At 39.3% G+C, this 24117-nt stretch overlaps 1 protein-coding gene across 2 annotated transcripts in view; it reads left to right on the top strand.

Moving 5' to 3' along the window:
• Positions 1-21734, top strand: part of WDR44 (WD repeat domain 44) — a 77307-nt gene extending 55573 nt beyond the window's left edge. Inside the window, exons 13-21 of one of the 2 annotated variants that reach the window (XM_031030917.2) lie at positions 10805-10918; positions 12649-12771; positions 16950-17141; positions 17323-17424; positions 17639-17754; positions 18645-18772; positions 19324-19458; positions 19804-19860; positions 20608-21734. In XM_031030917.2, the coding sequence (XP_030886777.1) occupies positions 10805-10918; positions 12649-12771; positions 16950-17141; positions 17323-17424; positions 17639-17754; positions 18645-18772; positions 19324-19458; positions 19804-19860; positions 20608-20702 (1062 nt within the window). In that variant the 3' untranslated portion in view covers positions 20703-21734. The remainder of the gene's footprint in view (positions 1-10804; positions 10919-12648; positions 12772-16949; positions 17142-17322; positions 17425-17638; positions 17755-18644; positions 18773-19323; positions 19459-19803; positions 19861-20607) is intronic. The other variant, XM_006736015.3, reaches the window with a different exon arrangement.
• Positions 21735-24117: the final 2383 nt, after the last annotated feature.

Here is a 24117-nt window from a genome sequence, read left to right as displayed (position 1 = left end):
TCTGTCCACTTGCCTCCACCGACAAATGCCCTTGGAATCTGTCCCCTCATTCTCCATTGTCACCCACATTATCTAGGTCTTCAATATTCATTGAGATGTTTGCTGTAGCTTCCTAATTGCTTTTTCTGTCTCCAGTCTCTACCCAATTTATTTTCTATGCTGCCACCAGCTTTTTTCCAAAATCCAGATCTGATGCCATTTTGTGGTTTAAAATCTTTGCTGGCTCCTTGTCACCTATAGAATAAGGCCCTTTCTGATATTGCCTCATTTTACCCTTTTTAAAAAAAAATATTTTATGATAGTAAATGCAAATTTTTTTTAAAAGATATTACCTATTTGAGAGTGAGAAAGAGAGAGAGAGCACGATTGGGGGGAGGGGCAGAGGGAGAAGCAGACTCCCCGCTGAGCAGGGAGCCTGAGGTGGGGCTAGATACCAGGACCCAGAGATCATGACTTGAGCCGAAGTCAGATGCTTAACCGACTGAGCCACCCAGGAGTCCCCACATCTTACCTTTTTAACTCAGTTCTAATTCCCTGGTGCCTATGCATCCCATTCACCATGCTGGACATAGGTCTGTACCCTAACCATTCTTTCACTTTGTGCCTTTGTGCTGTTTGCTTTGCCCACATTGCCCTCCCTGTCCCCTTTTCTCACTGGGCAGAGCCCTATTCATCTTTCAAGATTCAGTTCAAAAAGAAAAAAAGATTCAGTTCAAATATCTTATTTTCTCTTAATATTTTCCCTGAATCAGACAGGCAGAATTGTTCCTCATTTGTGTTCCGACAGAACGTTGCAGGTATTTTGACACTGATATTACTTACCATGTCTTCTTTGGCAATTTGTCTCATTGGCTAGACTCTGGGCTGATTTAAAGCAAAAAACTGTACTTCACAGATTTTAGTGTCCTTGAAACCTAATCCCATGCCTGACTGTGGTGGGCCTGAGTCAGTGTTGAATTCCTGCTTCTGGGCCTTTGTTCCTATCCTCCTTATCTGGATGCCTGTAATCTCCCTTCTTCCTGTTCAAAGCTTGCCCATTCTTCAAGGCCCACTTCCTCCATAAAGCCTTCATTGACTAATGTAGCGGTAAAAATTTTAACCACTTTGCTTTGGGGAAAAGGGTTTGCTTTTATTAGTTTAATTCACCATAAAGCTTCCAGGCATTAATTATTATTAAAAACAGGAACTATTTGTACCATCTTGTATTATGCTTATTTCAACAGTCCTACTAACAGATTGTTCTATATATTTTTTAAAGATTTTATTTATTTTAGAGAGCGCAAGTGGTGGGGAGGAGCGGAGGTACAGGGAGAGAGAGAATACTAAGCCAACTCCGAGCTGAGCTCAGAGCCTGATGCGGGCCTCCATCCCAGGACCCTGAGATCATGACCTGAGGTGAAATCAAGAGTTGGAAGTTCAACTCACTAAGCCACGCAGGCGCCCCTCTACTGACAGATTCTTTTTTTTTTTTTTTAAAGATTTTTTATTTATTTATTTGACAGAGAGAGACAGCGAGAGCAGGAACACAAGCAGGGGGAGTGGGAGAGTGAGAAGCAGGCTTCCCGCAGAGCAGGGAGCCCGACGTGGGACTCGATCCCAGGACCCTGGGATCATGACCTGAGCCGAAGGCAGACGCTTAACGACTGAGCCACCCAGGCGCCCCTACTGACAGATTCTTAACTACGTCTATCCACCCCACCTCATCCCCCAAAAAACCTAAGTAACTCCCAATCTTGTTTGAATACAGGCCTTTTATTTACGTATTTATTAAGATTTATTTGGGGGGTGCCTGGGTGGCTCAGTCATTTAGCGTCTGCCTTTGGCTCAGGTCATGATCCCAGGGTCCTGGGATGAAGCACTCATTAGGCTTCCTGCTCAGCAGGGAGTCTGCTTCTCCCACTCCCCCTGCTTGTGTTCCCTCTCTTACTGTGTCTCTCTCTGTCAAATAAATAAATAAAATCTTAAAAAAAAAAAAGGATTTATTTATTTGAGAGAGCGAGCGTGCGAGTATGTGGGGTGGAGAAGGGCAGAGGGAGAGGGAGAAAGAAACTCAAGCAGACTGAATGCTGAGCCTGGAGCCCGACGCGGGTCTCGATCTCACAACCCTGAGACCACGACTTGAGCCAAAACCAAGAGTTGGACGCTCGACCAACTGCATCACCCAGGTGCCCCAAATACAGGCCTTTTAAATGAGGAGCATAGCAGTTCTTTGATACAAAAAGTAGTGACCCCTGGAGTACTGAGCTTTTTTCCTGTAGTAGTTGAGTATCATATCTGTTGTCTTTGAGAATAGATTGGTATTTCCTTTGCTTTTGTCATTTTGATTGGGGATGGTTAGAAGCGGCCTCTGTTTCATATGCCTTTGGATTATGGTATCTGGTATTACCTTTGAACCTAGTGCTAGCTATAGTGAGGGGCAGTGTACACAGTGTAGTTTATTAATTTATTTATTTTCCTGATGTGTGTGTTTTTTTCTTTTCTTATGATAGTGATATATTTATCTCTTTTGAACTACATCCTCAGTCTTGTTAGCATTCATGTAAAATAGAGTACCTAAAAGTACCTATAGTATAGTTGGACATATAGAGTGACACCCCAAGATCCCTAACTTATTCATTGGTCATGCCAAGTATTTTCCATATATGTGTGTGTGTGTGTATATATATATATATGAGGCCTTCATAGAAAAATACTGAATACCTAAAGAAGCCATTAGACTCAGGGGCTTATATATGATTTTTTTTTTTTAAAGTTTTTATTTATTTATTTGACAGAGACACAGCGAGAGAGGGAACACAAGCAGGGGGAGTGGGAGAGGGAGAAGCAGGCTTCCCGCAGAGCAGGGAGCCCGATGCGGGGCTTGATCCCAGGACCCTGAGATCATGACCTGAGCCGAAGGCAGACGCTTAACAACTGAGCCACCCAGGCGCCCCCTTATATATGATTTTAACAAAGAGTGGTAAGTTTGTGGAGAAGTGACAAGAAAAAAAGGAGTGGGGTTGGGCTTCAGGGGCAGTAAATTGTGACCAGGTAAAAACTTTGGGGGAAACTAATGGAGAATAAGGATTACTTAGTACTATCTCCAGAGGTAAGATTTATTTTCCCCTCCCGGCAAGGAAGAGCTGAAAGGGAGATACTATCACAAAGAGAATTTCATGCTCTGCTTTTAGGAAGAAGCAGGGAGGTCAGAGACTTTTTCTTGGTTCTGTTTCTTCTCAGTTGCCTTCAGCTCAAAATAATCTTTATGTAAAGGGAATATTTTGGGGTGACACAGTCTGATCTCCTTCAAGATTATTAGCATCTAAAACTTGGATGAAAGGAGTTAACTATAAGGGGTGAGAGGTAATTTTTGTGAAATTGTACATGTACAGCATTTTATTCAAAACGCGTTGAGGGGCACCTGGGTGGCTCAGTTGGTTAAGCGTCCAACTGTTGGCTTCAGCTCATCATGATCTCAGGGTTGTGAGAGTGAGCCCTGCATCAGGTTCTGTGCTCAGTGGGGAATCTGCTTGAGATTCTCTCCCTATCCCTGTGCCCTTCCCTCCACCCCGCACGCATGCACACACGTGTTCTCTCTCTGTCTCTCTCTCAAATAAATAAATCTTTAAAAAATAAAAAATATGCATCCAGGGGCGCCTGGGTGGCTCAGTCGGTTAAATGTCCGATTCTTGGTTTTAGTTCAGGTCATGATCTCATGGGTGGTGAGATCAGGCTCTGTGCTTAGAGGGGAGTCTGCTTGAAGATTCTCTACCTCTGCTACTCCCCTCATGCATGTGTGCACTCTCTCTCTGTCTCTGTCTCTAAAATAGATCTTTAAAAAATATTCATTGAGGGGCGCCTGGGTGGCTCAGTCATTAAGCGTCTGCCTTCGGCTCAGGTCATGAATCCAGGGTCCTGGGATCGAGCCCCCCATTGGGCTCCCTGCTCTGCGGGAAGCCTGCTTCTCCCTCTCGCACTCCCCCTGCTTGTGTTCCCTCTCTCGCTGTGCCTCTCTCTGTCAAATAAATAAATAAAATCTTTAAAAAAAATTAAAAATATGCATTGATTTAGATTTGGGTCAGTCAACAATTATGAACATTTCTACCATGTGTTAGGCACTGAAAATATAAAGATGCAACGGACAGTTCATGGCAAGGAGCTCTGCATGGGGAAAAACAGGCATCCATGATGATAATATATGTCCAAAGCAGAATTAAGTATCATTTTCCCTAGATAACCCCTCCTTTGATAGTGTACTTGATGTCAGTTAACACCCATACCATATACGGAGTTAGAAACTGATCACTTTTTACTCCTCTCCCTTCAGCGTTTGCTTACGAAATCCCACCCACTTGATCTTAGAAATGTCTTTGGAATCTGGCCATTCCTTTCATTTCCACTGCTGTAATCTGGGCCTTTGTATCTTACTTGGACCATGATAGCTATTCTCCCAGATTCCAATCTTTCATCTTCATTGCTAACAGAACAACTTTCCTATAAAACACATCTAATCATGTTCCTTTCCTGTTTAAGCACTGTTTTTGGTTCTCTCTTTTTCCTATAGATTTATTTTTTTTTTAAAGATTTTATTTATTAGAGAGAGAGAGAGCACAAGCAGGGGGAGCAGCAGAGGTAGAGGGAAAAGCAGGGTCCCATCAGAGCAGGGAGCCCGATGTGGGACTTCATCCCAGGACCCTGGGATCATGACCTGAACTGAAGGCAGATGCTTAACTGACTGCCACCCAGGCGCCCTTCCTATAGATTTAGTCCAAATTCCTTAGCATGGCTCAATCTTGCAGAGATCTCATTGTTATTTTTCACCCTTCCCTCTCACAAACCTTATATTCTGAGCCACTCAGTTGTTTATTGTTACCCCAATAAAAATGTCAGACCCTTTGTTGATTGCATGTATTTACATATACTATTCCCCTTTGCCTGGCCAATTGGTTTGACTCAAGTCTCCTCACTGAAGCATTTCTTGCTTCACCCAGTGCGTAATTATTCATATGCTCCCTCACTGCCCCCATGGTATTTTGCTCATATTTCTGCTAAAGGCACTTAGTATACTACATCAATTTATGTAACAACAGCTAACATTTTATGAGCCCTTACTCTGTGCCATGTACTTTGCTTGAGTACAATTTATATCTTATCTCATTTTCCGTCACAATAGCCCTGATACTGTTGTGAGGTGGTACTGTTAAGAGCCCTATTTTACAGATGAAGAAGGCTTAGGAATGTTAAGCAACTCACCAGTTTCACACAGTTGGTAAATACAGCGTCAGAATTAGAACCCAACTCTGATCTGTCTTTGGAAAAACTTACACTGTTAACCATTATGCTCCACTAGTTGGCATTGTAAGGTCTAGCACGGTGTCTTCGTTTAGTCCACAAATATTTACTGAGTGCCTACTATGTATTAATCGCTGTTCTAGGAAATTGAGGATATATAGTAGTGAACAAAAGCGACAAAAATATCTGTTATTATGAAGCTTAAGTTTTTGTAGTGGGAGAGAAGCAAAGTAAGTAGTTTTGTAATATATTAGAAGGTGATAAGTTACATGGATAAAAATAAAGCAGATAAAGTGGGGTAACAGGGAGTAAAGGTGGATAAGCAAAGCTTTACTCAGAGGTGGTCATTTGAGCAAAATCTGAAAGAAGTGAAGGAGTGATCATATGGCTGTCTGAAGGAGACATGCATTCCAGGTAGAGGGAATGGCAAATGAGTTCTGGTGTGTTCAAGAAATGGCATTATGGGGGGGAATGGGTGAAGTAGGTGATGGGGATTAAGGAGTGCACTTGTGATGATTACTGGGTGATACACGGAATTGTTGAATCCTTATATTGTGCACCTGAAACTAATATAACACTGTATGTTAACTAACTAGAATTAAAATAAAAACTTAAAAAGCGAAAAAAAAGAGAGAGCATTGAGGCCTGAGTAGCCAGTGCTGGTGAGCAAGGGAGAAAGTAGAAAGTGAAGTCACAGGGGCACGTGGGTGGCTCAGTTGGTTAAGCCTCCCACTCTTGATTTTGGTTCAGGTCATGATATCAGGGTCGTGAGATCAAGCCCCGTGTCAGGCTCCGCGCTTAGTGCAGAGTTTACTTAAGATTATCTCTCTCACTCTCCCTCTGCCCCCCATCTTTCTCTAAAAAAAGAAAAGAATGAAGTCACAGAGGTGTGGATGGGGCAAACAATGTGTAAGCCATTACAAGGACTTCAGCTTTTACTCTGAGAGAGATGGAAGCCAGTGGAGGGTCTTTGAACAGAGAATGACATAATCTGACATATTTTAAAAGGTTCATTCTGGCTTTTAAATACTGAGACTAGATAATTAGAAACTAAGAAATGTCTTATTTATTTTGTTATCTCAAATAACTAACACAGTATCTGGTATATAGTCAATGCTAATAAATATCAAAAGGCTTACAAGTTTGCATAGCAGTCCAACTTTAAAATGACTTTTTTTTAGGGGTGCCTGGGTGGCTCAGTCGTTAAGCGTCTGCCTTCAGCTCAGGTCATGATCCCAGGGTCCTGGGATCGAGTCCCACGTTAGGCTCCCTGCTCAGCAGGAGCCTGCTTCTCCCTCTCCCACTCCCCCTGCTTCTGTTCCCTCTCTCGCTGTGCCTATCTCTGTCAAATGAATAAATAAAATCTTAAAAAAAATAAATAAGTAAAATGACTTTTTTAGGTGTGCTAATAGCATAGTAGTTATATTTAAAAGAGGACTTATTAGTTAGAAGTACATAAAGAGTATTTACTGGTAAAATCAATGGTGTTTAGCTCTTGCTTTAAGTGCTCCAGCAAAAATAAGCACATACTTTACGTGGGAGGATTGCTAAAACAAGATGAGTAAAATACTGATAACCATTAAAGCAGGTGATGGATGTATTGGGTTTGTTCTACCATTTATTACATTATTCTACTTCTGTGTATATTTGAAATGGTCATAATAAAGTTGTATATATGTTTATATAGAGACATAAATATATATTTTTATATAGAACTATATCTCTCTAGATGTAGATATCTGTTTATAGAGATGTATACATATAGATAAAATGCATAACATTTTGGTGATTCTACCTTTAATAATTCTACCTTTAAAAATCTTTCATAAAGGGTGCCTGGGTGGCTCAGTTGGTTAAGCGACTGCCTTCGGCTCAGATCATGATCCTGGAGTCCCGGGATCGAGTCCCACATCGGGCTCCCTGCTCGGCGGGGTGTCTGCTTCTCCCTCTGCCCTCTTCCCTCTCGTGCTCTCTGTCTCTCATTCTCTCTCTCTCAAATAAATAAATAAAATCTTTAAAAAAAAAAAAAATCTATCATAAAGAAGTAATCAGATAGGGGTACCTGGCTGGCTCAGTCAGTAGAGCAAGGGACACTTGATCTCAGGATCCTGAGTTGAAGCCCCACCTTAGGTGTAGAGCTTACTTTAAAAAGAAAAAGGACTGGTGCCTAGGAGCCTCAGTTTGTTAAGTGGCTGCCTTTAGCTCAGGTGGTGATCCCAGGGTCCTTGGGATCCAGCACCAGGTAAGGCTCCTTGCTCAGCCGGGAGTCTGCTGCTCCCTCTGCCTCTGCCCTTCCCCACACTCGTGCTCACGAGCACTTGCGTGCTCGCGCCTGCACGCACGCTCTCTCTCTCAAATAAATAAAATCTTTTAGAAGAAAAAAGGAAATAATCAGATAGGCTTGAGGAAGTAAATAAAAAGATTTTCATCTTAGTATTCTAATGATAGCTAAAATTTAAACAACTAAAATTTTAATAGTTGGAAAATAAAAACTATGGTATAATTCTTGAAGTAGAATACTATGCAGTCCTTAAATTGTTTTCAAAGACTATTTAATGACATTAAAAATATTCAAAATAAAATGTGAAGTGAAAAAATCAGAATGGAAAAATTGAATACAATATTATCCCAGTTTTGACTAAAAATATCTAAATATTTACAGATTAAAATTTCAAAGAAATACACTAAATTTGGGGCGCCTGGCTGGCTCAGTCAGTAGAACATGTGACTCTTGATCTTGGGGTTCTGAGTTCAAGCCCCACGATGTGTGTAGAGATTACTAAAAAAATAAAATCCTTGGGGAAGAAAAGAAATACACTATTACTAGTGGTCATCTCTAGGTGGTGGGATTTTAGGTCTTTTTTTTTTTACTCTTATACTTCTCTGTACTTCTAAAATTTTCTTTATTTTTCTTTTAAGATTTTTACTTATTTATTTGACAGAGAGAGAGATTGAGAGAGGGTGAGCACAAGCAGGGGGAGCGGCAGGCAGAGAGAGAGGGAGAAGCAGGCTCCCCGCTGAGCAGGGAGCCTGATGTGGGTCTCGATTCAGGACCCCAGGATCATGACCTGAGCCAAAGGCAGATGCTTAACCAATTGAGCCACCCAGGGCACCCCTAAAATTTTCTTTAGTAAACATACCTGCTTTTATTAAAACAAATAACAGAAGATACTGTCAAAGTCTCCAAGTTTAAAACCTTTTGACCATAATACCCTTTATATTAGGATAAATAATAAAATAGACATAAAGATTCATGTTCCAGGATGTTCATTGAATTGCTGTTTATGCTAGCAAAAAATGGGAAGTGTCTATAAATGACCAATCAATTGGAGAATGATTAAATTATGGCATATTGATATGCAGCTAGTAAATGTTTTCAGAGAGTGAATTACTGAAAATGCTCATAGTATAATAGAAAGGAAGATACTGAATCGTGTGTGATTTAAATTAATATTTTTTAAAAAAGGAAAGATAAGGGGCGCCTGGATGGCTTAGTCGTTAAGCGTCTGCCTTCGGCTCAGGTCATGATCCCGGAGTCCTGGGATCAAGCCTCGCATCGGGCTCCCTGCTCAGCAGAGAGTCTGCTCCTCCCTCTCCCACTCTCCCTGCTTGTGTTCCCTCTCTCGCTGGGTCTCTCTCTGTCAAGTAAATAAAATCTTTAAAAAAAAAAAAAATGAAAGATGAAGGCAGTCATAATGTTAGCAGATTATTGTTTTAATTTTAGTTTTTCTACTTCCTGGGCTTTCTGAATTATCTACACTGGCCATGTATTTATAATCAAAAAAGATGTATTTAAGTATTTTGAAACAAAATATAGAGTACAAGGAGAAGAACATGGATGTTTGAGGAGAAAAATAAGATCTGGAATCACTGCTAGAGGAATGATGCTGGGGACTCAGTGAAATGTAAATCATTATTAAAAGGTTGAATTTTATGCAATAGGTCAAGCCTGTTGAGTTTTGTGTGTTGCAGCTGTGCTCACTAGGGTGGGAGTCCAAGTAGAGGCCCGAGCCGTGGTCCTCTAGGATTAGGAGTGCTTGGCAAAAGGTCAGGGCATCTTGTAGCTGCTCTGCCTCCACAGTGGATATGAAGATGTTTTTCTACACTGTAAAGTTTTAGGCAAATAGTAGTGGCATTTCTTACCTGTGCCATGCTCCTGGCCTAGTTCAAGCCCTCCTTATTCTTATTGACACTTACTGACTGCTCTTCTGCCTCCGCTCTTTCTCCCTGCCATCTTTTACCTTACTGCCTACCTTTCGCTTTCTAAAGCACCAGTCGCGTAGTGTTGTTCTTTCTTTTCAGAGGCCTGTGCTGGCTCTCCGTTGCCTTAGAATATCTGAACTTTTAAGCCACAAATGCGAGGTCCCTTATGATCTGGTCTCAAAGTACCTTTCTGCTCTAATCCCCCGCTGTATCTCCATACACCTTGTTCCTGGTCCCCATCATCCTACCTATCCTTCCTTAAATATGCAGGGCTTATTAGCTAACAGCTCCGTATTTTTGCTCATGCTACATTCTCTAAAACGTTTGAGGGACAGTCTTTGGACTTAGAGTTGTGTTTCTGCTTTGGTTCTGCTGTTTACAGGTGGCTGTGTGAGCTTTAATATGTTATTTTGATCTCTTTGAGTCTCAGGTGTTTTTCTTAATTTCTTCATCTCCATAATGTTACTACCTACCTGACAGAGTTGTTAGGATTCATTCAGATAATGAATACAAAAGCATGTTGTAAACTAAATGCATGGCACACACGTATGGCATTATTTTCTACCTACCTCTGTCAGGATGCTTTTGACTTCAAATAACAGAAATCCAACTGAAAATGGCTTAAACAATGAGGAAGCAAGTCTGGAGGTAAGGCGGTTCCAGGGTTGGTTAATTCAGCAGCTCAGTAGTGTCATCAGGGACACAGGGTTCTGCCAGCCTCCTGCTTTGCTCTTCTTTGTCTGTTGTTCTTAGGTCTATTCCCCTCATGGTAGTAAGATGGCAACTAATCTTAGGTGTCACACAGACAGCAATGTTCAGAGGAAGGAAAGAAGAACATCCCTGTAGTATGCCCCTTTTTAAGAGTGAGGAAATCTTTCTGGAAGCCTCTCCCCTGTCTCCACGCCCCACGCCCCAATAAACTTTCCGTCATGTCTAATTGAAAAAAATTATAGCACATGCCCCTGCCTAAACCAATCATCACTGGGAAAGGGAATGAGCTCCTTTTGATTAGCTCAGACCAATCATGATTCACCCCCTGGTGCTGGCTCCCACCCCTCCGGAAGGAGCAAATGCTCAGAAAAGGACAAAGTAGGAGCTTTGTTAGGGAGGGAAAGATTGTGATCGCACAGTCTTCAGGGATGATCCTGGTTTATTGGAACAAGGAGGTGAATGAGTGATAAGTTGTAGATTCATCGTAAAGGGGAGTTTGTTTTTGGTAGATCAAGATTTCAGTCAGGCAGCATACAAAATGAGGAGAGAATTGATGGGGTGGGAAGAGTATGAAGCTTTTGTTTTTCTAGTTTTAACATTTGTCTTTATATCTAAATAGGTATGCAGTGGAGCTGATGAAGACCCTGATGATAAAAATGCACCATTTCGGCAGCGGCCGTTTTGCAAATATAAAGGACACACCGCTGATCTCCTTGATCTTTCATGGTCTAAAGTAAGAAACTCTTACTTGAAGAGTGTATTAATTCTACGTAACTATGACTTTAGGATAAAAACAAATGTTTTGTTTTTCAAGTGTTTGAATGGTTATATATACTTCATGGGAGTTAGCTACAAAGTAATCGGTTAAAAGAGGAGCAACATCAAGTTAGACTAATAAAATGTTTATATTAACAGCTTCTGTCTGGATCTGTCTATATACTTGTACTTTTTGCTTCTTTATAAAGTAATTTTGCAGAGTAACCTATTCTTGCATAATGGATATGACTTCAGCTACAGTGCTGAAGTCTGATCTATATAATCAAGACTGCTTTGGCTAATCTCCTATATTTAGTAAATTATTAAGTTTAACAATATATGACTCTTAGATAAGTCATCACTTTGTTTTTTTCCCCCTTAGAGCAAAATTATTTCAGAAGTAGAGGGCCTGTTTTGCCACCAAACAAATATCTTAGCAGTTTTGCAGAAATTTAAAGAGATACTTTAAATTTTATTTAAGGCATTTGAAGCATGAAGCAGTGTTTGAAATTCCTGCATAATACCGTACACTGCCTTTGTGTCAACATTTTTCAGTAATCAGGGTCCTGGGATTGAGCCCTGTGTCAGCTGAGAGTCTGCTTGAGGATTCTTTCCCTCTCCCTCTGCTCCTCCCCCCATGTACACAGGCAGCACACATGAGCGCTCTCTCTCGCTCTAATTAATTAATTAATTAAAAGCAGGTATACCACATAAAACATGCTTTTACAACTAGCCCCAAATATCATATATTTATCAGTGCAGCAACATATCCAAATCGATATTTGCACTTAGTATTTAACATCTTTGTGCCTCAGTGTTCTCATTTGTAAAAGGGGATAATAATGTACCTACCTCATAGGATAGTGTTAAGAACAATTTTTAGCACATTGCAAGTACTCAATAACTGTCATCATTGCTTTGATTTGTTTATCACCTTTAGGCATAACAAAGAATACTGGGGTCTCATTTGTGTTTCCCCATTCAATATAACTCATAGTTCTCCTTAAATAGATTATGCTGAAAAGTTAAAGAACTTCTGCCAGCTGGAAACTTTTGACAGATAGATGTTTGGTTCCTGGGTGATGGGCCATCACAGTGCCTAAAGCAGTTACACTACCCTCTTCTAGCTTTTGAAAATTCTATGATGTATTCTGAGATGTTTGATGATTTCTCTTCTCTCATTTTCTTGCCTTGGATGTGACAGGTGCACAGTAACTTTTCATTTCCATGCTGCATTATAGGATAATCTTTTTGAAGGCATTTTAAGTGACAATTAGGGAATTTGTGTGAGTTAAAATTCACCAGGGTTGCCAATGTCAGAATAACTGAACTGAAGTGACAATCAAATGAATGGGTGCCTTATATTCATAACCTAGTTTCAGTATATGGGGACTATAAAAACTAAGGCACACCTTAGTCGTCCTCTCTTGGTGCTTAGCAGATTTCTTTTGACCTAGATCATAAGATTATCCTAAATTTAGAACAGGTAATATAAAAGAAGTCTTAGAATCGAAGAAATATGGTATGTAACTGGGAAAAAATGCAGTCTTCCAAGTGAATTGGATAATCTTTTTGTTCTTTCTGATGCTAGGTATAACAATAGTAACAAAACTGTTGAGATACTGAAAGAACTGAAAGTTTGCTTTTATTGTGCAAGTAGTGTGTTTTCATAGGGTGATAAAATGATCAATATCAATTTCTCTATAGAACTACTTCCTGCTTTCTTCTTCGATGGATAAAACGGTCAGGTTATGGCACATTTCCAGAAGAGAATGCCTTTGCTGTTTTCAACATATAGATTTTGTCACTGCCATAGCTTTCCATCCAAGAGTAAGTAATTGTTTATATATTTTTTATTAGACTGTAAGGAAGGTGAAGGAACCTGGTTTCTCTGGAGGGCCATAGGACTACAGGAAAAAAAATTAACAGCACATAGTCAAGCACAACTTAGGGCGCCTGGGTGGCTCAGTTGGTTAAGCGACTGCCTTAGGCTCAGGTCATGATCCTGGAGTCCCTGGATTGAGTCCCGCATCGGGCTCCCTGCTCGGCAGGGAGTCTGCTTCTCCCTCTGACCCTCCCCCCTCTCATGTGCTCTCTCTCTCAAATAAATAAATAAATAAAATCTTTAAAAAAAAAAAAAAAGAACAACTTAATTTAGTCTTTCGCTTTACTTATGTATGTATTTATGTATGTATTTATTTTAAAGTAGGCTCCACACCCAGCATGGAGCCCAGTGCGGGGCTTGAACTCATGACCCTGAGATCAAGACCTGAGCTGAGATCAAGAGTTGGACTCTTGGGGCGCCTGGGTGGCTCAGTCGTTAAGCGTCTGCCTTCGACTCACATCATGATCCTAGGGTCCTAGGATCGAGCCCCGCATCGGGCTCCCTGCTCAGCGGGGAGCCTGCTTCTCCCTCTCCCACCCCCCCTGCTTGTGTTCCCTCTCTCGCTGTGTCTCTCTCTCTGTGAAATAAATAAATAAAATCTTTTAAAAAAAGGGAAAAAAAAAGAGTTGAAATCTTAACTGACTGAGCCACCCAGGCGCCCCTCATTTTTTTTTTAAGAGTGATTTATTTATTTTGAGAGAGAGAGATACATGAGCGCGAGTGGGGGGAGGGGAGAGGGAGAGAGAGACTCTCCAGCAGACTCCTCGCTGAGCACAGAGCCGGACAATGTGCAGCTCAATCTCACAACCCTGAGATTGTGACCTGAGCTGAAACCAAGAGTCAGATGCTCAACCAACTGAGCCACCCAGGAGCCCCTTAAGCATCTGACTCTTGATCTCAGCTTGGGTCTTGATCTCCAGTTTGTGAGTTTAAGGCCCTGCATTGGGCTACAGGCGTGTAGCCTACTTAAAGAGAAAAGGAAATATTCTGCTAATCTGTATTAGAACTGGAAATGTTATAGTCTAACTCTAAGAATGAAAAGCCATCCCAAATCTTTAATAAGATGTGCAGGGTATAAATAAAATAATGTATCATAGTAAAGATGAGAGGTTGGAGATGGAAGAAGAGGAGACAGCAGGTGGATAAATAAGATAGGGAAGCATATAGGCAAGAATAGTGGAAGGGTCGGGGTGGGAAGAGACAAAGATGGAAAGGTTGAAAGAGGCAAAGACCAAAATTCATTACAAGGTATACTGAATTCCTATTTAATGTCTGGAAATGGAAATACTGTTTTGGGGGTTTTTTTTGGTTTTGGGGGGTGTTGTGGGTTTTTTATTTGTTTTGTTTTTTGTTTTGTTTTAGTGAGCTCTGCACCGAATGTGGGGCTTGAACTCACAACCCCAAGATCGAGAGTCACACGCTCTACTGACTAAACCAGCCAGGCACCCCTGGAAATATTGTTAATCATGAGATCCATCTTAATTAGTTTTCAATGTAGAAAATCCCTCAATATCTTTCCTCTGAAAAGGAAGTGTTTCATATAATTTCAACCAAAGGATGAAAATTCATCTTGGAATTGCTGACCTATCTTATGTTCTTGTAGGTTAGAGCCACCAAATGAGTACGGCTAAATTAATTTTTGCTCTTTGTAACTATAAGTGCAAGAGAAGTCCCATGCTGGTGCTGCTCCACTAGCTAGGTTGAAATAAGTGGAGGACTTGAGCTGACCTGCCTTACCCTCCCCTATGTTGTTGTATAAATCCTATTTCTATTCATGTCCTTATCTCTGTATGTTAAACACCCACTGCCATGTTAATGCAACATTTTAGTTATAGTCACATTTCTTCCTCTTTTTCCCCAGATTAAGAGAGAAGAATGACATTTTTTCCCCCCTCAATATAATTTTCCTCCCTGGGCAGGCTTATAATATAGACAGTAATTGTGAACCCTTAGGAGACTTTGGTTACGAACTTTGGCAAATTAAAAATGCTTAATCTATGCTGATACCTTATCAGTTTTGACCATCAAGCTTTTTGAGGCTTCTTTCTGAATAACACTCCCATCCTGTCAGCCAAGGATGCAGCAAAAGAATGGCTTTACTCCTGTCAGCAACTGTGAGCAAAATCCTTCCCTCACCTCTATTTTAACTATAATATGTCAGGGTGGAGAGAGGTATTAGGTTGTGATAGTTATCTATGTAGTACTTTATTATTAAGGTTCCTGTTTTGTCAGTAGTTTTTCTATACTTATATTTGGTTTTATTTTGGAAACTGAAAAGCCCTAATTCTAAAATTCTGTAGATCCGAAGGATTTTTAAGAGGGGCTAGGAAAGGATGGTGTGGTGTTAACGTTTTCTTAGGAAACATGACTCTATTAAATAATGTTATCTGGAAGGAAGGAAGCAGAATTACAAAAGAAATAGCAAAATGAAGATAATACATACACACACACGTATGCATGTATGTAAATAAAAATCTGAATTGTAAGACCAACATGAAGTTATTTTTACTTGTTCTGCTCTTCTTCTGGTAATCATTAAGTAGAACCTACTACACCATAGCCATAAGAATGTCCTTTCTGTGTAGGCTGTCCTTGACAGGCTTCAGAGGTGAGGAAGAATGATAGTCTTGAGCAGAGAAGGGAATGCTTCTTGTTTTGGCACCCCAATTATTTTACTCTTAATTCTTTTTTTTTTTTTTTTTAAGATTTTATTTATTTATTTGAGAAAGAGCATGAGAAGGGGGAGGGTCAGAGGGAGAAGCAAGCTCCCTGCTGCGGGAGATTCAGGATGCAGAAGATTTGGGATGTGGGACATGTAGGACTTGGATGCATGCAGGACTCAGATGTGGGGCTCGATCCCGGGACTCGATCCCGGTACTCCAGGATCATGACCTGAGCCGAAGATAGTTGCTTAACCAGCTGAGCCACCCAGGCGTCCTTACTCTTAATTCTTATGTTATCAAAAATTAGACCAGCTTAGGTGATCATTTTTGCAACATATACAAATATTGAATCATTATGTTATGTACCTGAAACTAATATAACATTGTCTGTCAATGATATCTCAATTAAAAAAAATTAGACCAGCTTAGTGGTATGCCTGGTTTAGTGTATAGCAGGGTTTCTCACCCTTTGTACTGTTGACATTTTGAGCTGGATAATTCTTTGTTGTAAAGAGAATAAAGTCTGTCCTGTGCATTGCAGAATGTTTAACAGGGTTCTTGTTCTCTACCCACTAGATGCCAGTAACATCCCACCCCCAGTTGTGACAGTCAAAAATGTCTCCAGACTTTGCTAGATGTCCCCTGTGGGGCCAACTTGCCCCCTGCTGATAAACCCCTGCTTTGGGATTGAGAATTTGAATATTGAAGCAATTTCCTACTGGCATGATGTCAAAATTCCCACAAAATAACTGGTTCTGTGGGCTAATCGGCATTAGTCTTTTTTCCAAGTATTACGTGGATCCCAGAGGAAGATATGGATAAACGTATCATTACAGGATAGTTTTTCCCAAAGCATGTTCCTTGAAGGTGCTAGCCCTGCTAAGTGTTCTTACCGATTCCCTCCCAACCACAGCACCCACCCACCCCCCCAAAAAGGTCCCTGGTTATATAAGTTGGAAAATGCTACCTACTTTATTCCTCTTTTGGAGATTGAGAATGCATGTTAAGTGAGAATCCTCTTTAACTTTCTGTAACCCAGAATCTCTCAAACTTACTTGAACCATTCTCCTACACAACCATTCTCCAACACATTATCCATTAACATCCATACCTTGGGAAAAGCAGTTTAAGGATATGATAAAGTAATTAGAAAGTCATTTTTCCAGAGTGAATACTGAAGTTTCTAATTGTTATTTTTCATGAATAAAGTAATGCTTGCTTGGGGGTGCCTGGCTGGCTCCATCGGTAGAGCATGTGACTCTTGATCTCCTTGGGGTTGTGAGTTCAGGCCCCACGTTGGGTATAGAGATTACTTAAAAATAAAATCTTGAAGAAGAATATTTCATAAATGGGATCTACATATTTTAAACATTATTTCTAATGGGCTTTATGTTTTGATTTGCTAATGAATTTTTCTTGATTTGGTAAAATGAGAGCTTTCTCTTTTGCAACATTTGTAGGATGACAGGTATTTTCTAAGTGGGTCATTGGATGGAAAGCTCCGTCTTTGGAACATACCTGACAAAAAAGTCGCTTTGTGGAATGAAGTAGATGGTCAAACAAAATTGATCACAGCTGCAAATTTCTGTCAGAATGGCAAATACGCCGTGATTGGGACATACGATGGCAGATGTATTTTCTATGATACAGAGGTAAATGATTATCTTGTGTAAATTACATAATGGAATACTTAGCAGTTTCATATAAGTTGGTGTATCCTCTCTGGGCATTACAAATTGGGGCAAATAATACTATGCCTGTCTGCAAGTTGGATCAGATGATCTTTGAGGTTCCTTCTAATTCTCATATTTTAAATTTGTGATTTCTTTTTAGCATTTGAAATACCACACACAAATACATGTCCGATCTACCAGAGGACGCAACAAAGTTGGAAGAAAAATTACTGGCATTGAACCTTTACCCGGAGAAAATAAGGTACTAAGTATTCAAAACCATCTCTCTTTACGCTATATATAAACTCCCGAAAATTCTTACTGTCTTGGCTTAAGAATATATTTTCTCTCATGTGGAATACAGCCTTTTCTAGTTTTGAGGTATATTCTCTCTGTGTGTGTAATACCCTTTCTGATTATACTTTAACTTAGATAAAAAGATGGTATTTTTAACTTTTCTTTTGATTTCTTTTTAGATACTGGTAACCTCAAATGACTCCAGAATCAGACTATATGATCTTAGAGATTTGTCACTGTCCATGAAGTATAAGGGTTATGTCAACAGTAGCAGCCAGATCAAAGCAAGTTTCAGGTAAATTGGCAATGAGAAATTCCCAAAAGAGATCAGAATATTTCTCCTCTACTCCCATATTTTCTTTGATCTATGCCTTATGTTTATAGGGTGTTTTTCGTTTCTTTGCACTTTTACAACTGATTGCTCATGTTATGTTATCATCATGCAGTACTTACCTTATCCACCTGTTTAGTAGACAGAGTTGGAATTGTCCCTATTCTGCAGACAAAGAAACCAAGACTCAGAAAATGAAGTAATTTGTCTAAAATCACTGGTAGTTGCAGAGTTGGGATTAGAAGACTCACTCCCGGCTCTCCGGCATTCATGCTTTTGTACTTCTATGTCAGCTTTCTAAGAGGAAACTTACCTGCCACCCACCCATGGTCTTTATCCTTTTAGGTACTGAAGCTAATAAAGCATTTTAACACCCTAAAGTACAGTATCCTGTATTTACACCTTTACATAACATTATTATTTGAACTCTTAATTTGGGGTCTGGAGGCTCTCCTGAAATAACTGCCTCTTCTTCCTTATAACCCTCTTTCCTCAGCCCTTTTCTTAACGGTTCTCCTTTCTTCTTGAATTACCCAGTAATTACTGAGAAATTTAATTGGTAACGTGTTCTGCTTCTCTCTTTAATCTCTTAAGTAGGCGTTTCTCCCTGTGTGGGTTAACTAGCAGCACAGTTATCTACAGCTTTAATGAAAATCCTTGTGCCTCTGGGCTCCATGTCAGGCCTGCATGTTCAGAACCTCGAGAGTGAGACTAGGAGTCTATATGTCAACAAGCTCTCTTGGGTGTTTCCTTATGTATTTTAAAGTAGGAAGCGCTGATAGAGGGAAACCTAAAAAAAAAAAAAAAAATCCCAAAACTGATTTTTTTTTTCTTTCTTTCTTTCCCAAATTTAGCCATGATTTTAGTTACCTCGTTAGTGGCTCAGAAGATAAGTATGTTTATATCTGGAGTACTTACCATGACCTCAGCAAGTTTACTTCAGTCAGGAGAGATCGTAATGATTTTTGGGAAGGTATTAAAGGTAAGTAAATGCCCCCTTCTGTGTGTCTTCTAAGTGAATAAAGTTAATGTGGAGATGTATTAAAAGTAAATTTGTATAGGCATTATTTCAGACAGACAGTTTGGCAGTTATAACCACTCTTGCTTTGTATTTGGCTTTGATTTTTCTGTACCAAGGAAGAACTTGTACAGGCATGCCTCATTTTAATTAAGGAGTGTACATTGTTTTTGTAGACCGAATTCTATTGCACACTAATTGACTACAGCATCGCATAGACATAATTTTTATACATGCACTGGGAAACAAAAATTCATTTGACTTTATTGCAATATCCGCTTTTTTACAATGATCTGGAACAAAACCTGCAATATCTCTGAGGTATGCCTGTATGTAGTATATTTTTTTTAGCATAAATTTTTGGATTTTAAATAGTTCTTAATTACTTATGTGTTCATTTTAAAGGATATTAGCTTATAACATACACTCTTGTATTTTTTGCATATGATACTTTCTGTCTTGATGTTTAGAATCAAATTTATTAGTTATCCTGAAGTAAAATTTTTTTTCCCCAGCACATAATGCCGTTGTTACATCAGCCATCTTTGCTCCAAACCCAAGTTTGATGTTGTCTTTGGATGTACAATCTGAAAAATCAGAAGGGAGTGAAAAAGGTGAAGATGCTGAAGTTTTGGATACCATGCCCTCTGGTAGGTACTCATATTTTATTTGACCTACATTTTTTCTAGTCAGCACTTAGTAGCCTCATTGACCTTCATTGGGTATTGTGAGGTTTTCATGTGTATGAAGAATATTTCTTCTTTACAACATAATTGTTGTGAGTATCCCTTTCTAAACATTTCAGTAACCTATTTCTTGTGAGTTTTACTTCATTTAAATCTACCTTCGAATTAAAAATGAAAATTTTGAAAGTTCATTTTTTTTTTAAGATTTTATTTATTTATTTGAGAGAGAGCACAAGTGGGGGTGGGGGGAGGCAGAGGGAGAAACAGACTCCCCACTGAGCAGGGAGCCTGATGAGTGTTCCATCCCAGGACCCTGGGATCATGACCTGAGCCGAAGGCAGACACTTAACCAACTGAGCCACCCAGGTACCCCCATTATTATTATTATTTTTTTAAGATTTTATTAGAGATCATGAGCAGGGAGGAAGGGTAGAGGGAGAAGCAGACTCCCGCTGAGCAGGGAGCCCAACGCGGGACTTGATCCCATCATGACCTGAGCTGAAGGCAGATGCTTAAATCGACTGAGCCACGCAGGCGCCCCAAAAGTTCATTTTTTTTTTTATGGGCAGTTGTTTCCCTTGGAGAAATGCAAACAAGACATACAAATACAAAATTTCTTTATTATCTGTCTTCTCATAGACTGTCATTCTGAGGACGGAGACTTATTATGTCCTATATATTGTTGTAATGCCAGTGCTTGCCCGCATACAGTTGGTCCTAATAAGCATGTGTTGAACAAACGAATTAAACCAAATGAAAGTAGTGTCCTTTTCTTCTTGCCACAAACTCCCCAAGCCAGGGAAAGACCGGCTAAGACACGGTAAGTGGAAGTAAGCCTCAGAGAGGAGGAGAGTACAGGAGAATGAAAGGATTACAGGAGCAAGCTGGAAAAAAGAAACTGAGGGGCACCTGGCTGGCTTGGTCAGGGGAGCGTGCGACTCTTGATCTTGGGGTTGTGAGTTTGAGCCCCACTTTGGGTGTAGAGATTACTTAGAAAAACAAAAGATCTTGGGGGCGGGGACTGAAAACTGGGGAAAAGGTGTAGGATCATTGGCATGTGACACAACAGCAGGCTTTATATTCAACTTAAAAACTTTTTTTTATGCTTTTAAGGTATTATGAAGACAGATAATACAGAAGTTCTTCTTTCTGCTGACTTCACTGGAGCAATCAAAGTGTTTATTAACAAAAGGAAAAATGTATCTTAATTTGAAATGACATTTAAAATAAAAATATCAGTAAGTTTCTATATGTATTAGAACTGAAAAAAGTATATTATAGTGTTTCAGGCTAACATCCTTTTTTTTTTTTTAATTTTTACTGGAAATTGTTCAAATATAATATATTTTTTGAGCGGCAGTGTTAATGATCTATAAACCGTGGACTGATAGACAGAAATGTGGCTAGAATAACATTGCCAAACGTTAGGCTTTATGTTTTGTTATATTTGTGTTTTTGTTATGTAATTGTGAACATGCACAGGTTTCTGCATGAAAATATATTAATATATTAATCACATGTGTGTGCCTTTTGGTTACATGCACTAAATCTAACAGAGTTAAATTATTTCAGTGGCCCTTTTGGCCTCTTACAGGGAGGGGGGGAGTCTTGTTTCTAGCTTAAACGATTTCTTTTGCACAAAACTTCATTTTTCAGAAAAGTGGTATTGACTGAGTTACTGTTTTGAAAATGTTATACAGGTTTTCAATAGGTCAACAACCATGTGTAAATGGTTTTTATAAATTTCTCAATTTGGGGACAAGATTTTTTTTTTTTTTTTTGTAGTCTAAATTGTGGGCTTAAGATTCTTTTCTTTGTATGTATATATATAACCTTTCTTTCTTTTCTTTCTCCCTTTTTTTTCTTTTCTTTTTTCTTTCTTTCTTTCTTTTTTTTTTTTTTTGCCACACTGGAGCACAATGTTTCTATGTAAAGAATTCCTTTGATTCTTTATCCATGAGCACCAGGCTTTGCTCACTTAAAAAAATTAAGCCACATTAAGGAGTGAGTCTTCTTTTTTACAACAATGTAAAAATGAACTGTTTACATTTTTTTAAAGCATTGTAGTTTTAAAAATTAAGCTGTTTTGTTTTGTGTTGTTGAATTTGAAAGCCTTTGTAAATATTGATATAATGTACCAATGAAATAACATCAGGGGCAATGGAACCCTGATCATGTTGTTGATGGTTAGCATATGTTTCTGAAAATTGAATATGTATTATTAAAAGTTGGTCGCCAAACACTTGTTAAATATGTGACTTTATTTTCACATGACTTTGGTAAACTGAAGAATGTAAGAAAAACAAAGTCTTGTTTCATACTTTGATTTTTAGCAAGCAGAAGACCAGATTTTGGACCTCTAAGTTATAATGCATTAGCCACGTGCCTTTAAGAAAAAGTTTTTTTCTAATTCTAAAATGAACACTGCTAAGAGTTCATCTGTGTGCTTATGTGTTCTTTACTGCATTTGTTTTCAGTATCTGAGTGAGAAGGTGGGAAGCCATGATCATATCCTTATTAATCGGCATGGTCTTGGAGTGTTCTGGATATTCTACTTCATTACGTATTGTTTGCCTTGGTTTCACCCCTATGCTGCTTTCCTCCTCTTGCCAGTGCTGTGCTCTCCCCCCTCTCTGCTCGCTCTTCTGTACTCTACCTGACACATGGAGTTGTTAAGCCATTGGCTCTGTAACCAGTCCATTTCTTTAGTCTCAAGATCTGGCTGGCAAATGGATTGACCTAGTGTTTCAGAGAATTTGATGTCTTCAACTTTTTGAGGCAGCTTGGCTATCAGTGACTTCTGCCTGAAGACTTACAGTCTGCTGTGGTGCTAATCATTTCAATTGCGGATAATTGGGGCATTGCCATATGAATATTTCCTGATAGGTTTTATGTGGTTTCTGGAACCAAAAGGCAAAAAATAGTTGGGATGCAAGTTTGAGAGAATAATACTAACATTTCTAAGTTTAGTTTTTAAAATGTTTGCTATCACGCAGATTTACAAGTCCGAAGGTGAATTTGAAAACATAGAATCAAGGTGTATACTAAGAAAAACTGATTAATATTTCTCCCTAAAATGAGTATTAGAAACTCACTATAATAAGTGGTGTGGAAGAAAGCACAGATTGTAGAATCAGATAAACTTAGATTTCGCTCCCTCTATTAGTACATTCCTTGGATAAGTTATTTATCCTATATTAATTTCCATTTCCTTATGTATGAGAACACCTAACTGAAATTATAAAGATTTACTGAGAAATCATGTATGTATAAAGCTTGGTGCCTAGCAGGTAGGTGTTCTCAACAAATGTACATTTCTCACTGCCTTTCCCAAATCCCTGGGTGCCCTCTAGACCCTCTTCCCCGATAAAAAAGTATATAGAAGTGCTTTCTAGACATCTGAGATTTCATGGATGAATAGCCTTTTAGGGATTGACATAAGGCCCCAACCTTTTTTTTTTTGCCAACTTGACACTTTAAACCATCTACCATCACCTCTTCAGAAAAGAGAACATTTTAATAGTTAAAAAAAAAAGTTAAGTACAATCTTACCATCTTAGAGCAGTGAACAATCAAAGTGAATAAACCTAGCTTTTGAAAAAAAAGAAAGTAACCATATTCTCTTATTTTCCAATTTTTCCTTCTGTGTATTAAAAGCTCTTTGAAAAGTCATTTTGGGCTTTTTTTTCCCTCTCATTTACCTTAATTGGAATTAAAATAATTAATGACTCAACATAATTTATCATGCCACTTTCTCTGATCTTCAAATGGTACAGCTGGGCAGTGACTTTTTATTCTTTGAAATATATGTTTAACAATATATTATCCCTCAGATCCTGATTTCAGTTGTGTAATTTTGAGAATCAGAGGGCAGATATCCCCACTCGTGGAAAAAAATCATCAGAATATTTTTTTAAGCATTTCAGTTATTTTTAATTAAAGAAAAACAGTCTTTTCCAAGGGTTAGAATATTTTTAAATAACTTCAATTACTATGAGGATTCAAGGTAAAGACCTATTTGGGATTTAATGTTTCCCCATAACTTCTCAAAAGAAAAGCCTTTCCAGTTTTACTGGTTTCTAGCTCTCTGACTTATTCATTAAGCAGATGTTTATTGAACACCTACTATATACAGAGCGCTGCCGGGACTAGAGAAGAATAAGGCAACATTCCTGTGCCAGAAGAGCTCACAGTCTGGCGGAGAAAGATGCTCACAGAAACAAGTAAGAGACTTGGAACTGTCTTGTGGCTGTGGCCCTAGAAATGCCCCTTCTCACCCTAACCCCTGTCTGCTCCACCCTTCCTAGTAACTCATGGCAGCCACTTGATCTCAGGCCAACCTTTGTTCATCTGATATTACCAGCAGCAAGCATTATATGGGCAACAGAGTTTATAAGTAAGCCAGAGGTAAGGCAGAGAAAATGGAGTACCCTCTGTGGCAACATTTTCCCTGGTCTCTGGTCCTCTCCTCCCAGCCCGAAATCTTTGTCTTATTTCCCCCAAAAATCTTAACTGTCTTTTGCTTTGAGCTAACTCCAGCTTAATAGATCCCTCCCCTCAACTGCTCTCCTCTTCCCTTCGGTTCTGAAGCTTTGCCTGTTTTGTTTTGTTCTCTAGATTTGA

This window comes from Leptonychotes weddellii, chromosome X (assembly GCF_054177405.1).
Source record: "Leptonychotes weddellii isolate Sample4059 chromosome X, ASM5417740v2, whole genome shotgun sequence".
NCBI lineage: Eukaryota > Metazoa > Chordata > Mammalia > Carnivora > Phocidae > Leptonychotes > Leptonychotes weddellii.
This window is presented reverse-complemented; position numbering and strand designations above follow the sequence as displayed.